The following is a 16706-nucleotide window of genomic DNA, read 5'->3' as shown; positions in this document are numbered from 1 at the left end:
AGGACATCTGTGATAATATTGGGTCCGCCCACATAATCCAGCATAACCTCCCATCACAAAATCCTGAATTTAATCATACCTGCAAAGTCCTATTTTGCCAACTAACCCCTGGAACACATGTTCACGTGTTCCAGGGGTTAGTATGTGGGCATCTTGTGAGCAGAATATTTACCAGGTATCAAAGTATCATCTCACAGATTACTTATTAACTATAAAGAGAAAAAAATGACTTTTACAACTGAGGGTTCTCATAATCACCACTCTAAACAATGGGACAATAAGAAATTAGGTACTGCCTGATGTTATATAATAGGAGGTCCGCAAATCACTTATATATTCTTGCCAAAAATGTTTCACCTGAATCTAATCAACTCTTTCGCCCTAATTTCCAGCTTACAGAAATGATGCCATAGAAAAACAAGCACATTCAAGATATGGGACATGCTGTGTGTCTACCATTCTAGACTTCTCCAAATTGCAGTGCCATAAATGAGGATGGGGATATTCTAAATTTTGAAACAAGGACTAAAGAGACATAACCAAATGCAATGGGTAAACCTTGACTGGATCTTGAATTAAAAAGTCATTTTAAAGACAACTGGTGAAATTTTAAATTTAAGTATTAGCTGATACTATGGAATTATTGCTAATGTACATGTGGTTATATAGGATAGTGTCCCTTATCCTTTGGAAACACATATTGAAATATTAGGGTTGAAATATTAATACATGATGTCTGAAGCTTACTTTCAAATGCTTTCAATGAAAATATTTGGTCAAACACTATTCTAGATGTTTCTGTGAAAGTAGTTTTTGATGAGATTAACATTTAAACCACCATACGAATGTTAAATTTCTCTATATATGTTTCCATAGATATCTATGTTTCTCTCTCTCTCCATAGATATGAGATAGATAAATATAAGTTTTGTTTCTCTGGGGAACTCTAATACAATACCCTTCTTTCAACTTTTCAGTATGTTTGAAATTTTTTCTAATGAAAAGTTAGGGAAAAAATGTAATTCAGATAATTTTTTAAAAACATTCAGGAGTTTTTAAAAACATTTTCCTGATCTAGCCAATGCTGACATTCAGGAGTTAAGTACGTTATTTTGTAGCTCATAGCTATTCTTCTAGGAGAGAAAATTAGTCTTAATGAAGAATAGTCTGAGGAGCCTAGCCAACTAAAAATAAACATCACCTGTTAGTTTGCAAATATTTTTGAGAATTTATTGTCTTAGTGGCTATGCTCAGTCCTGGGAAAAGAATGGTAAGCCACCCAGAAGTAGTCCTTTCTAACTTCTTCCTGTGTCACTATGTGTCCCATACTTGGCAAGCCAAGTTCATTTGGGTCAAAGTAGAATACATCTAACTAGTTCTTGATTTTAAGAGAATCTACAGGTTTTCTGATCAGGGAGCCTGTATTGATGATATAGCCACTTCAGTGAAAGCCAACAGTGACAGCTTCATATTTCAAAAGTCAGACAACTCCAGTGAACATGATATAAACTCTTTTCTTCCTCTGTAACCAACACAAAACACATTTAGAAAGCGTATTTAAAAACATGTCAAGTTCTCAGAGAGAGAAGAAGAATGGTTACCAGAGGCTGGGAAGGGAAATGGAGGTGGGGTGGGGGAGTGGGGATGGGGATGGTTAATGAGTACAAAAAAACTAGTTGGAAAGAATTAATAAGACTTACTATTTGATAGCACAACAGGGTGACTATAGTCAATAATAATTGTACATTTTAAATAACAAAAAGCACATGATTGGATTGTTTGTAACACAAAGAATAAATGCTTGAGGGGATGGGTACCCCATTCTCCATGATGTGATTATTACACATTGCATACTTATTTCAAAACATCCCATGTACGTGCACCCCATAAATATATAACCCTACTATGTACCCACAAAAATTAAAAATAAAAAAATTAAAAATAAGAAAATAAGTTCTGCTTTGGCCATAATAAACATTTATCCTGATGCCTTAAACACTAGACAACTCAGCAGATTACATGAAACTACTGTGCTCAAACACTGGACAGTAGGAAGCACAGTATTTTTATCTGTGAAAGAAGAGAAACGAACAAGGCAGGTCCTATGATAACCCAAATTTCTGTGTGGGGCACTTTCTAGACCACCCAGCCAGGGAAAAAAATCCCCAGCAGAACATGATAAACTTGCTGAATTGAGGAGACAGACATGGAAGGCTATGGAGTCTGAAGAGGCCAGAGGTGTAAGGCAAATGTTCAGACAGGAGCAAGCTATGCGGAACAAAACTTCAGAAGTTTGTATAGTAATTTCCTTGAGTTTTTAGTGAACTCTAAGCTATGAACAAAAGCTATAGAGTGAGACTCTATAAAGTCAAGCAAAGAGTGACTAGAAGCTGTGAAGTGAACAGTTCTCAGAGAGCCTATAGTGCTGGGAATTCATTTGGGTTCCCTAAGCCAGCATGGAGAGTGCTGTCCTGTTTGATAACTCAGGGCATCCAGTAGAGACCCCATAAATTACTCCATACAAATGGGGCTACACTCTTGGTAGAGTAAAAACTAGTCTAGATAAACCCTAACAAAGCTTAACAATAGCCTCAAAAAAATCAACCTGAACCCCAAATAACCTAACTGGCTACCTAAGAGAACACAGTTCAACATTCTTCTCAAGGCAAATACTACCCAATGATACCCAGATATTCCATGACAGAAAATTCATAAATTCAGCGTCCAATAAAAAATTACTAGACCAGGCCAGGCCTGGTGGCTCACACCTGTAATCCCAGCACTTTGGGAGGCCAAGGCAGGAGGATTGCTCGGTCCAAGAGTTCAAGACCAGTCTGGGCAAAATAGTGAGACCTTGTCCCTATTTATTTTTTAAAAATTACTAGACCAGCCAAAAGCAGGAAAATGTGGCCCATAACCAAAAGAAAAATCACTTACTAGAAAGAGATTTTAAAGAAAGACAACTTTAAAACAACTGTTGGGCCAGGCAGAGTGACTCACACCTGTAATCCCAGCACTTTGGGAGGCAGAGGCAGGCAGATCACTTTAGCTAGAAGTTTGAGGCCAGCCTGGGCAATATAAGGAGACCCCATCTCTACAAAATCTACAATAATTAGCTGGACATGGTGGCATGCACCTTAGTCCCAGCTACTTGGGAGGCTGAGGTCGGAGGATCACTTGAGCCTGGGAAGCAGAGGTTGCAGTGAGCCAAGATCACACCACTGCACTCCAGCCTAGGCAACAGAATGAAACCCTATCTCAAAACAAACAAACAAACAAAAAGCTGTTATAACTATGCCCAGCAAGTTAAAGGAAAACATGAACATAGAGAAGCTATGAGAAAGAATCAAATGGAACATGTAGACATGAAAACTAACACATCTGAAATAAAGCTGACACAATTCCACTCCCACCTTTCACTAACACAACACACTCTTCCTCAAAAATCCCTGTAAGATCAATGGTTTGCTCTGCTTGACAAGACTCCTCCCTTACTAAGGTAATAAATCAATTCAAATTTGGGGTTTTATATTGATTTTCAGTGGTGGTCTCATATTTTGACAATTATGAGGTTCCACCAAGGTTATTTTGATGACTCTAACTTAAAAATAAATAAAGGTGTCCTCATCAGGTCCCTTTGTGTCCAGATTTCATTTATCCTTTGGATTTGTTCCAAGTATATTTGTCTCAATATTGATCTGTACTCTGACTCTCAGTGAGCATGTATTGTTGAGTTTATTTTGTTAAATGAGGATTCCTATCAAAATAGTTCTTTGTAGATGGCATTGTCAATATTTTGGCCATTAATTTCATTATTCTTCAAGCGTGTGCTTGTTTTGCTTTAGTGCATCTACTAGTACAAAGTCTTGGCTCAGGACTTTTTTTTTTTCCTGTTTCTTTGTCTTTCATAGTCATTTTATTTCTTGGATATATAAGGGGGTTCTACATAGGGAATGAACAAAGGAATAAGTCCATTCAGCCTCCAATTCATTCCAAGTTGAGTCCAAGGACTATGAATTAGAGGTCCAGTAGACAATGACAAATTCATGATCAAACTTTGCCTTTTGTCCCCTAAACACCTTCATAGGGACACTTCCTCTTTTATCAATTAATGAAAGGCCATTTTGTTTAGTCCATATGCCAGGGTAAAAAATTGTCATGTCATTCATTGCATAGTCCCTTCTTAGCCCCAGTTGGTAGGTAACCCGAGAGGCTATTCTTTAGCATATATTTTTGTTTGACTATAATGGCTTCTTTCTTGTTTGTCATGAATTTTTCTAAATTAAAGTCATAACTTCTTACTGGCAGAACTACTTTTTATATGAATTCTCACTAAAATACTAACTCATGTGCTCACCCTAGTACAGCAAAAATATTTTTAACTCAAAGTAGCAATGATTATCTTGGGGGACATTCTGATAGTCAAAATTAATACATTTAAGCAGAGCTCTAGAAAAATGAGGAAAACTAATAATATTCACAATTCAGTAGTCAACTTCTTTGGTGTGTCGAGATCTCAAAACAAACAGTTGATGAGAAGATAGTCTCTTTCAAAGACTCTCTAATTTCCTATCATTCAAGCCTTCTGAAACTATGCTCCGTATATAGATGATATCGAATTCTCATCACTCAGTCATATTCTTTCAATTCCTTCTACTCCTGGCCTCCTAAATGTCTAAATGTGATACCCTTTCCTCAGGACTTTTCTCAGAAAAGGTCATTGTATAGTATTCTCCTTAGACTTGCTAGAACAGAAAGCAGGATCAATAGAAGCTGAATTTAAACCTTGGTCTAGAGCATCAGTAAGACTAACACAAATTCGCTGCAGAATTTGGAATTTTGTTAGATAGACATTATTTTGGACTATTTAATTTATATAGCTTGCTTAATTGCTAGTCTCTCAAACGGGAAAAATGGTTAAAAGCAGCAGGATGGGAAACACCAGGAGGAGATTTTCATCACTTAGCTGTGTATAAGTGAAGAAAATGGCTTTGAGAGGGAAAATAGATGTATATATAGTACACTATATAGGGACATGCAGTTTTTCCTTTACGGATAAGAACAGATTCAACATTGTAAGCAAAGTGAAGACAAATTAATACAAGACTTTAAAGATGGATTTTAGGAAAGTTTCAGTTTGAGTAGACAGTTGGAATAGCCCCAATATATGAAATGAAGGGAACCTTATCTGTCATTGTAATGGGCTGAGACTCAAAACAGGGGTCTTAAACAGCAATTGCACAATGGAATGGAAAATTGCCAGTTTAGGAGAGTTCCAACATGTAGCTGAACATTTTCAATGAGCTTTAAAAAGGAAACTAGCTGAAAATTAAACCAAACTTATCACCCTTCAGATAAAGTAACTGGCTCCAAGTTAAAAATAATACCAAAAGTCCTCTGTTCTTTAAAAATAAAGAGCCTATGGCTAGGAACACCTGTAGATGTTGTAAGCAGAAAAGCCAGTGAAGGAAACAATGGGCGATATTTTGAACAAAATATGAAAGAAACAGAGTTATCCAAGATTTGTCCAATTATGCTGCTGTAAGAGAAAACTCAGCACCCAGCAATTTTCTGTCATTCCTCTAAAGTCCCAAGGGGAATTGTCTATAAATACAGATGGACAACAATGCAGCTTTTATGTTACTAAACATGCCGCCTATCTATCATTAATTCTACTTCCGTAGAATATCAGATTGCTCAGAAAAACATTTTAAAGTTGAAGAGCCAGAGGAAAGATGAATTGACTTGTACTACAAGTTCAGAAGAGGGGAAAGGGAGTTTTGTCTTAAAGTGAAAATGTTTGGTTGTGCAATAATGTGAAAGAAAATAGTAACAAGCAAACTTGAGGGTGTATGTAAGTTGTAGAAGGCTTGATGAAAAGTGGACTTTACTTGGCCTTGTTTTACTAAAGCAATTCAGAAGTGGGACTTTCTATCAATCCCAAATCTTTTCACCAGACTCAATATTTAAATGTTACTTTGGGACTACTATGAGAACATTCCTTTCTTCTTTGTGACGTAAGTCCTATCTTACATGGAATTTCCAGATAAAATAAAGCAGAAGGGTTATTTTTAAGGCTCCCTAAAATTTTCCCTCATGTATACACTTACTAACTGGTCTATGCATTGGAAAACTTTCACTATATAAAATTCAAGAAATAACTACAGAATTATCTATGGTCCACAGATGAGGTCAGAATATTTGCAATAAAGGCCATAAGAATCCATTGACTCATTCAAGGTTATCATAAAAGTTCAGTTATATAGGTGTGTGAAAAGATAAAGCTCTTCTCCCTAGGGGCCATAACTCAACAGCATGAAAATTGTCAAAGAGCCATTGCATGTTCTCCTTGTTTCAAAGATATTGTAGTCTCAGCTAATTTTGTTAAAACCTTTTCAGATCATCTTTCCCAATCTGTGAACTGCCTTTTAATTATCTTACTGATGTCTTTCAAAAAGTTTTAATTTTAATAAATTCCAAGTTATAAATTTTTTTTGTTTCATGGTTCATGCATTCTATATCCTAAGAAAATCTTTGCTAATCTCAAGACAGCAAATGTCTATTTGTTTTTTTTTTCTAGAATTTCTAGGTTTAGCTTTTGCTTAGGTCTATCATCCATTTTAAAATCTAAATTTTGCACTAAAATTATGTATGTGATGTAAAAGTTGAGGTTCATTTCTCATATGAATATATACTTATTCCATTTGTTGAAAAGATGCTTTTCCTCTTTGCTTTGGTGCCTTTTTGTTTTCTTTTTAGACAGGGTCTCACCCTTTTGCCCAGACTGGAGTGCAATCACAGCTCAGTGCAGCCTCAACCTCTCCAGGCTCAGGTGATCCTCCCATCTCAGTCTCCCAAGCACGTGGGACTACAGGCACACACCACCACACACAGCTAATTGTGCCTTTGTCAAAAATCAATTGTCCATATATGCATGGGTCCATTTTTGAACTCTATTCTGTCCATTGGTCCTTAACATTTCTTATAAAACATGTCCATTGGCAATAAATTCTCTCATCTTTTCTCTGAGTCTTCTCACTTTTTGAAGATTTCTGCTGAATATCATCAAATTCTAGGTAAACCGGTTATTTTTTCAGCACTTTTAAGATGGCATGCCAAGGTCTCTAACTTGCTGTTTAAGAAAAATAGGTAGTTATTCTTATCTTGGTTTCTCTGCATGAATGTACCTTTATTTTTTTCCTCCAGCTGCTTTTACAACTTTCTCTGGTTTTCAACAATTTCATTATGATGTACCTTGATCAGACTGTTTTCTCTGTGTTACCTTGTTTGTTGAATTTCTTGTAATCTGTGGGCTTATAGTTTTCATCAACTAGGACACTTTTCAGCCATTATTTCTTAACATACTATTTTTGTTTCCACTACTCCAACTTCTAGGACACAAAATACAAGTATATTAGAATAGTTGATATTATCCCATAGGTGGCTAAGACACTGTCCTATTTTTTTCTCTCTCTTTGTATCTTAGCATGCTTTTAAATTCACTGATTTTCAGTTTTGTAGAGACCTATCTGCTATAATTTCATCTATTCCTTCTTACCTAGCTAGTGACCAAAGAGGCCAAATAGCAGCAGTGATTAAAAAATAAATGAATAAATCTTACACATACTTAAAATAAAGGTATAAGGCCAGGCACAGTGGCTCACGCCTGTAATCTCGGCACTTTGGGAGGCCGAGACAGGCGGATTGCCTGAGGTCAGGAGTTCGAGACCAGCCTGGCTAACATGGTGAAACCCTGTCTCTACTAAAAATACAAAAAAAAATTAGCTGGGCATGGTGGTGCACACCTGTAGTCCCAGCTACAAGGGAGGCTGAGGCAGGAGAATTGCTTCAACCCAGGAGGTGGAGGTTGCAGTGAACTGAGATCATACCACTATACTCCAGCCTGGGCAACAGAGGGAGACTCCGTCAAAAGAAAAAGTGTAAATGTATTAGCCACAAATAAAATATTTAAGAACTATTAATTTAGAAATGTGTAAGTAGGCTGGGTGCAGTGGCTCATGCCTATAATCCTAGCTCTTTGGGAGGCCGAGGCAGAACCACTTGAGGAGTTCAAGACCAGCTGGGCAACATAGTGAAATCTCTATAAAATTTTTTTAAAATTAGCCAGCCATGCTGGTGGATGCCTGTAGTCCCAGCTACTCTGAAGGCTGAGGCAGGGGGATCGCTCAAGCCCAGGAGCTCGACGTTACAGTGAACTATGATCATGCCACTGGACTTCATCCAGGGAGACAGAGCAAGACCCTGTTTCTCAAACAATTTAAAAAATATATAAAGAAATTTGTAAGTAGTTTTTTCAATACCTTCTTTATTATGTCTATAAAATTATATGTAGCATTGGAAATGTTATTGAATATGACACCAACAACGTGCTATTGTATTTTTTTAATTTTGACTTCTTTTAAAGAAGGTGATAACAATCTGTGGAAAATGCTTTTACTGTATCATGCCAATATACTGCAAGGAGTATTTCAAAATAATATAAAAGTAATTCACAGACTTAGATTAAGTGAAGATCAAATGACCCCAAAATTTTTCTTCCTTAGTTTTTCACAGCAACTGCTAAAGTCCATAAGCTGATTTTTCCAAGAAAATTATTCTAATAATTTTGAGTGTTCAATCCGTGCAATGGTCCAGTCAGGCTTTACTCCTTGTGTGAACTCCCTCTGAAACCTAGGAAAGACATTGCAAATAATGTAAATCTTACATCAGTCCAAGTATGTGTTAGATAACTATGTAATTTGCAAGTGTATATTTAGAAGAATTTTTGGCAACAAGCTAATGGTTAATATTAAATCAAAATCAAAACAAAAAAAAGTTTAACCTACCCATTCAATCACAATAAATATACCCACAAAATTGAAGTACATTCTCAAGTAATGTAAGTATTTTTAATGGACTAATCTATATTCAACGTCTACCAGCCCCTAAGAGAAACTTGGATATATGTGTTATATAAATAACACATATAGCTAGTATGTGTTAAATACTAGCTATAACACATGCCTAATATGAGGACAGATAAACTGGACTCTGGTGATGCAAACAGCACTTTAAATACATAACCTAGGATACAGGAAAAAAGCTATTTTTCAAATAGCACTGTTACCAATTTAGGAATAAATAGTGGAATTTAGTTTACATACATTAAATCAATCTTGAAAATAACAATGTTTATGAAGTACCCATAGTCTTAGTAAGAAACATCAGAAAAGATAAAGTTTAGTATTGACGACAGTGCTCTTTAAAAATTATTTCTTAACAGGCAATTCAGTAGATTTAAATTAAGTATTTAAATATATAGAATATTTTGGGTAATTACAAATAAAGCAAAATTTAAAAAAACACATTTAAGAAGAGCAAAAAAAAAAATGAGGATATAATTCTCTTTTACCTTAGTAAAACAGCATACATTTTATTTCTTAGGTCATTTTTGGGGTTTGTTATTTTGAAGCAGATTTGTGTAACTCTGGCAACATATCTTTTTAATAAATGTTAAATTATATCTTCACTGACTTGCTCCAGCAGTTCACTGTTCTAGATTTTATTCGCATAAAAATACAATATAATGTCTCTTTTACGTAAGTTGCTAACTTCCTACTATACAGTATGTGCTTAAGGGCAGTATCCCTTCAACTTTGTATCTGAACCTCTATCAGAGCATGTGGGCACACAGATGACCAACAGATGTCTAGTGAATAAATGGTTCATGTACCAATTATGGCAGATTTTATTTTCCAAAAATGGCCACAACCATATCTCCCCTCCCATGTGCTCTTCTGCTATGTGGCCTTGCTGGTTTTTGCCCCCAAAAATGGGGGAGTCTTTCTATACCCTTTAAACTATACAGATCCTTTGACTGCTTTGACAGGTAGACTATGGCAGAACTGATGTTCTAATTCTGGGCATAGCCCTTTACTGGTTTAGCAGCTTCCATTTTCTGCCTCCTAGAATTCAACCACTATGTGAAAGATATGACTAGTCTGAAACTACCACAAGTCCAAGCCACAAAGAGTGGCCCTGGAGAATACAGAGTCATGCAGAAGCCAAGGAGTACCAAGGTGCCACCCATGCGAGTTAAGAAGTCACTGTGGAAATGAATCCTCCAGCTCCTGCCACTCGTGTTGATGCCAGGTGAAGCAGAGAAAACCCCCTAACTGAGCCTATCCAAAATTTCTGAGCAGTGAAATAGCAGGCAAAGTCAATGGCTGTTTGAAGCCAATGAATTTGGGGGTAGTTTATTAAGCAGCAATAGACAGCTAAAACATCATTTAATTAAATTCAGCAACATTACCTCTTTCTAATTTCTTAACTCTCCTGTTTCATATCCAGTGTGTCTTTCTGACCTTTTCTCTTCATAAATAACTTGTCAAATTTCAATTCTTTTCTTCCTAAAGATCTCTTAGTTCTCATACCTTCACACTACCTTCCATTTTCTGAAGAAACAATGAAATCTGATTAAACTTACTCATAGCTTGCACTAAGAAGTTGTTTAGTTTCCACATTCTGATTCCCCAACTTAACCTGGAATACACTGGCTCCTCTTAAAGTTTCACTGGGGATGTTGGCACTGGTTAGATACCAAAAGCACATCAGGATGTTAACAAACTTCCTTCCTTAGAGAAAAAACATATACACACATACGAATACAAATCAAAATAATCTATCATCCATATAAACAAAATGAAATCAGAAATTGGCAGCAGTTATACAGTTGTTACAGGTCAAATTTTGTGCTTATTCTGATGTGACTTAAAATACTTGTATTGATACTATTTTATTTTTAGAAAACTGTCTTAGGGTTTATGGCATACTTGCCCTCTTCTCTGTATCTCAGTAATAAAACTACTACTTAACTGAGCACGTACTTTACTAAGTATACTACATGGATTATTTTCAATTAGTGGCATTTTCTTTTTCTTTCTCTTTTTTTGACAGAGTCTCACTCTGTCACCCAGGCTGGGGTGCAGTGGCGCAGTATCGGCTCACTGCAACTTCCGCCTCCCAGGCTCAAGCGATCCTCCCACCTCAGCCTCCTGAGTAGCTGGGACCACAGGCATGCACCACCATGCCCGGCTATTTTTTCATATTTTCAGTAGAGACTGGGTCTTGCCATGTTGCCCAGGCTGGTCTTGAACTCTTGAGCTCAAGTGATCCACCTGCCTCAGCCTCCCAAAGTGCTAGGATTACAAGTGTGAGCCACCGCATCTGGCCAGGCATTTTCTAAGATTATAATAATCTCCTGACAGATACCTGTTGTCAAACCAAAAATGAGGAGAAAAAAAAATATTTTTTGCTGCTCAGTAACTATCTTAACTTCAACTGCCAGAAAGAGTAAAGGCTTCCTATTCTACCCAATTCACCTTACTGTGCCTGGTGATTCTGACAAACTCCTGATGCAAAAATTAGTTAGTGACCATGGTGCTGAGATGCAATTTGAAATATTAGGGAAGAGGAAAATATTTATCACTAAAAATATCTTTACAAATATTTCAAAATAATGTGTGCATGAAAAATTTTATCATCACTAAGAGTCTTTTTCTTCCATCTTGGGAAGTGTATAAGCAGAGGCTACATTTCCTGTGTGGCTGGCACATAATACATATGCAAATAGAGTCATCCCTCGAAATCCACGGAGGATTGGTTCCAGGACCCCCCTGTGGATACCAAAATCCACAGATGCTCAAGTCCTTTATATAAAATGGTGTAGTATTTGCATAACACACATCCTCCAGTATACTTTAAATCATCTCTAGATTATTTATAATACCTAACACAATGTAAATGCTAATGTAAATAGTTGTTATACTGTATTATTGAGGAATAATGACAAGAAAAAAACTGCACATGTTCAAGTACAGATGCAACTATTTTTTTAAAATATTTTTTACCCTAGATTGGTTAAATCTGTGGATGCGAAACCCCCAGATACAGAGGGCCAACTTTGTATGTATCAGGAACAAACAGTGAATTATCAGGAATGCTATAGGGAAAATGTATGCCTCAGAGAAGAAGAACCAGATAACCACTAAATTTCCTACCAACTTTTTTCATTATTCTCAAATAGATCCAATTTGGGAGTTCTGCAGTTAATCTTTTCAAATCGTCTTTAGCTGACAGTATCTAATTTGATTTTCTTTTACCCCTCATTCCTTCCATATAAAGTGCAGCTTTAAAATACTCAATTGTTTCCTTCAAGTTAGGAAATCTGAAACATAAATATTTTCTATTTGAGACGTGGGAGCCGCTCAAACTATTTTCATCAATGTAAGTGATGATGTTCTCTACTGTGAATAAAATAGTAGCAGAAAAAAGTTCTAGATAGAAAGGCTTAAGAAATGATGACCATATCTCAACTCTTTCAGAAGTAGGTCTTTAAAGAATGGATATAACATTTTCTTTGAAGTTCTATAAATACTTGTCCTGACAAAACTCTACTATTTTGTGATTATCCACTAGTTTAGCTTATCTGGACAATTATGGATCATTTCAAGTTGACTATGCTCTGGCATTACCTTTCTCATCATAGTAAATGGAGATGTCTCCTGTTGATGTAAATACAATTTCATCTATGTTAGCAGCAAGGGCATTTTTATGGTTGTCAGGTAGTGAAGTAACCTTTTCTTTCAATGCATGTAGCACCTAAGTTTGAAAAAAGCAAGCCATTAGTTCACTGATACAATTTTTGAAAACTTTCAAAAAGTGATCTTTATCATGGAATACATTTTTCCAAACCTATTTTTAAATTTACTACCATATTTACTCATCCTCAAAAGCAAGGCTGAAATGTATCTCATTATTCAACTAGGTAATTCCTAACAGAACATTCCATATAAGAGCAATTGGAAGACATCATGATTACTTCATTATGCCTTAAGTAGCAGGAGTTATTCCATGCTTTTATATGACCCAAAGTACCCATAAGAACAGATACACAGACTCTACTTTGGATGCTGGCACACACACTATTTTTAAGCATAAATAAGGAAAATGTGCATCATTCTATTGCAAGAGAATAGCATTTATTTTTAAAGCAAAATGTAAAATATACTTTACCTCTTTGGCCACAAGTTCTTCCAACAGATCAAATTTACACTGTGACAGCAACTTGGATACATGAGCAAAAGCCTTGAAAAAAATATTAAGGGAAGTGTGGGGATTATTATTTCAAAATACCATACCATGTTCATATTTAAATGGCTAAGTGTAATACAGACTATTTTATGGTAATAGTGATAAACAACATCAAATATTAATTTATCAAGGCATGACTCTTGGTTGACTTTTCATATATGGCCTTCCCACATATATAGCAGTAAGTGACTTGACCTTTAATTCTGGATCCACTCTCAGGACCGGGAAATGATAGTGTGTGGTGTACAATCTAGATGTCTCAATAAAAATCCTCCTTTATATTTCTTTTTAAAATGATGAAGTAAACAATCATTTGGCAGTTATATGACCTACCTCTTAATCATGCATAGATAGCAGTTGGAAAGGAGAACAGTCGAGACTGCATTGGGAGTCTGGAAATCTGGGCTGTAGTCTGAATCTCAGTATGGGAGATAATGTAGGTTTGGGAAAGTGGGAGAGAAGGTCATTAGTTTATATGGTCTAAAACAGTAGATCCTAACTTTGAAGTATGAAATTCCATTTTCAAAGAGGGAAAAACCCAACTGCAATTCTCCTCACTGCTAGCAATGAGAAAGCAAACTGTGAGTTAAGATCCTACCTGTCTTCAGGGAACTTTCAGTCTACTTGGGAAAGGACAAGTAAACTGACAAGTTTAAGAATTTTGACAGGGATAAGAACAGGATGACTTGGGAGCATACAGAAGAGCCTTCTAACCCAATCTGGGAGGATCAGACGGCTTCCTAAAGGAAGAAACATCTAAGCTGAAATCTAGGCTGCCAGAGGATGCACAGGCATGTCAGATATGGCATGTCAGAGAATACTGCCTAACTGTTATAGGATGAATTGTGCTCTCCTTCCCCCAAAATTTATGTTGAAGCTCTAACCCCCAGAACCTTGAAATGTGACTATATTTGGAGATAAAGCCTTAAAGAGGTGATTAAGTTAAATGAGACCATCAGGGTGGGCCAAAATCCAATCTGACTGGCATCCTTATAAGAGGAGCAAATGTGGAGTAAGAGCCACCAGGAGCACGCATGCACAGGGAGGACCATGCAAGGACCCAGCAAGAAGACGGCCATCTGTAAGCTGAGAGAGGCCTCAGGAGAAAACAACCCCTCCGACACCTTGATACTGAAATTCTGGTTGTTTGCTTTATATAAGCAACAATGCATACAGGCTGGCTGATGAATGGGGTGGAAATACTGCTTAATAGCAAGGAAGGAGGTGAAAATAGCTAACAGCTGGAGGACCACTAGGACTGGAGTGACCCCAAAAATGCTGCATGCTCCTCCGTGTGTTCAGAGGAAACAAGTACTGAGGCCTGATGCCTGCCCATGGTGGGGAGATGATTTCCATTCCTTACTGAAACATAAATGAACTGGTACCATCATATGTGTTATGAGGTGGACAAGCTCATATATCATCAGTGGGCATTGTAAAGAACAGTAGGATCAATACAACTTGCCACTGCATGGACAAAAGATGTTGAGAACTGACAAGAGCAGAGGTTTATCAATTATAATGCTGAGTTAAGCATCTTAATCAAGTTTGTTCTTTGACTTTTTTTATATAAATATATATAGTAGTCAAGAGTTGACTCAGAGAAGCAGGCAGCAGGAGTTAATACTGACACTTATTACACAAAGTTGAAAACATTTGATTTACAACTGATTGGTCTTATAAATACCAATGGCCATGATTATGGAAAGAATCTGAAATAAATTTGGAGTAAAATATCAATACCAGTATACAACCAATACTGTAAAATGATTACACCAATAGCATGGTTTTAAGGCATATGGAGGTATGAAGCAGGAAATAAACTTTCTGACTTCTATTGTGGTTTTTTTGTTTGTTTTTGTTTTTTGAGACGGAGTCTCGCTCTGTCACCCAGACTGGAGTGCAGTGGCGCAATCTTGGTTCACTGCAACCTCCACCTCCCGGGTTCATGCAATTCTCCTGCCTCAGCCTCCAGAGTAGGTGGGACTACAGGGGCTCGCCACACCTAATTTTTGTATTTTTAGAAGAGACACTGTTTCACCATATTGGCCAGGCTGGTCTCGAACTCCTGACCTTGTGATCCACCTGCCTCGGCCTCCCAAAGTACTGGGATTACAGGCGTGAGCCGCCATGCCTGGCCGACTTCTATTGTTATCAGCAGTTCTGCAATGTTTGGGAACGATACAATCTGTAAAGGAGTCCAAAAAAAAAAAAAAAAAAAAAAAAGCATGTACCCACAAAATCTACAAATAATTTCAGGACCCAAGTGAACATATGTCACAAGGGTAAGGCAAGGTATAATCAGCCATTCAGAAACAGGTACGTAACTAACAAAGTCAGGGATAAGAATCTCTAAAGGCTAAATATTTTCTGTGTGCAGGGTGCTGTGCACTTAGCCACCAGGCAGTCTCAGCAAATCCTTTGAAAGGGTAAAATTGCTCATCTCCAGTTTAATCTTTACGGAGTATGGGGTGGTGTATTGGTCGGCTCTGTCTAATAGCTGGCAGGAAGTTCTGCTCTTCTACCCAAGGTGACGTTACAGCACTTTGGAAATGTTATCTCAATTATTCTTCAATCTTACCCATTTATTAATGTATTCAGCAAACATTCATGGAGTGCCTACTATGTGCCAGGCATTGTCTTGCCCACTTTGTAAATTTGAAAATTATGTTCAGACAAGATGAGCCATATAGCTTTTTCTTTCTGAGACAGGGCCTGGCTCTGTATCCCAGGCTGGAGTGCAATGGCACGATCACAGCTCACTACAACGTCCAACTCCTGGGTTCAAGCGATCCTCCCCTTCAGCCTCCCAAGTAGCTGAGACTACAGGCGTGTACCACCATTCCCGGCCCAGAAGCTTACTTTAAGTCAAGCAATGGCTGGAAGGCTCTATGTCTGGGCCACTAATCACGTTTGATCACTTGTATCCCAGTGAAGAAAACTCACTGCTAAGCACTTCTGCGAGCAATAGTTGAACTCATTAGAGACGGATAGGTCAATCAGGGAAATAAACAAACCTGCTTCGCTCCCTCGGAGAACTCTGTGATGCTGAACTCTTTGTCGAAATAGGCCCAGATAAGGAAGGCCTTAATTCGAGTCCTAACCCAGTTGATGGGGTTGGAGAATCCCAGGACGATCATCTTGGTTTTCTGGTGCTGCTGGGGCTTCTCCTCCGTGCTGTAGCTGCGCTGAGGGCAGGCAGGGAAAGAAGCGAAGGCTGCGGGGAGTCCCGGGCTGCTGAGCACTGGCCACCGGGAGCCCTGGGCAGGTAGCGCCGAGGCTGCCAAGGCCCTAGCGCTTCGTGGAAATAACGCCGCTCCCGAGCCGAGGCGACAGCGGCAGAAGTAGCAAAGTGTGGCCGACGGCAGCCTCACCTCGGCCACAGCGGGAGTCCGGAGTCGGACGGCCCCGCAGGGCAGCGACCGAGAGTGCAGGAACTGGGGTAGCAAACGAGCGGCCAGCGCCATTTTTATGACCCTTCACCCCGGTGCCTGCCGGTGCTGTATGGAAAGGAAGTCGGTGGGACACCGCCTCAGCGGTGTCGGAGAAAAAGA

At 37.9% G+C, this 16706-nt stretch overlaps 1 protein-coding gene across 2 annotated transcripts; it reads right to left on the bottom strand.

Moving 5' to 3' along the window:
* Nucleotides 1-8306: 8306 nt before the first annotated feature.
* MAIP1 (matrix AAA peptidase interacting protein 1) lies at nt 8307-16619 on the bottom strand. Of its 2 annotated transcripts, XM_016950286.3 has the most exons (5): nt 16170-16619; nt 13075-13146; nt 12534-12660; nt 10487-10634; nt 8307-8691 (listed from the first exon to the last, which is right to left on the bottom strand). In XM_016950286.3, the coding sequence occupies exons 1-5, from the start codon at nt 16617-16619 to the stop codon at nt 8613-8615; spliced, it is 876 nt and encodes a 291-aa protein (XP_016805775.1). In that variant the 3' UTR covers nt 8307-8612. The 2 variants fall into 2 exon arrangements, with proteins under 2 accessions (XP_016805775.1, XP_054536022.1); XM_054680047.1 differs by lacking the exon at nt 10487-10634.
* Between the last annotated feature and the right edge of the window lie 87 nt (nt 16620-16706).

The sequence above is a fragment of the Pan troglodytes genome, chromosome 13 (genome assembly GCF_028858775.2).
Source record: "Pan troglodytes isolate AG18354 chromosome 13, NHGRI_mPanTro3-v2.0_pri, whole genome shotgun sequence".
In the NCBI taxonomy this organism is placed as follows: Eukaryota; Metazoa; Chordata; class Mammalia; order Primates; family Hominidae; genus Pan; species Pan troglodytes.
This window is presented reverse-complemented; position numbering and strand designations above follow the sequence as displayed.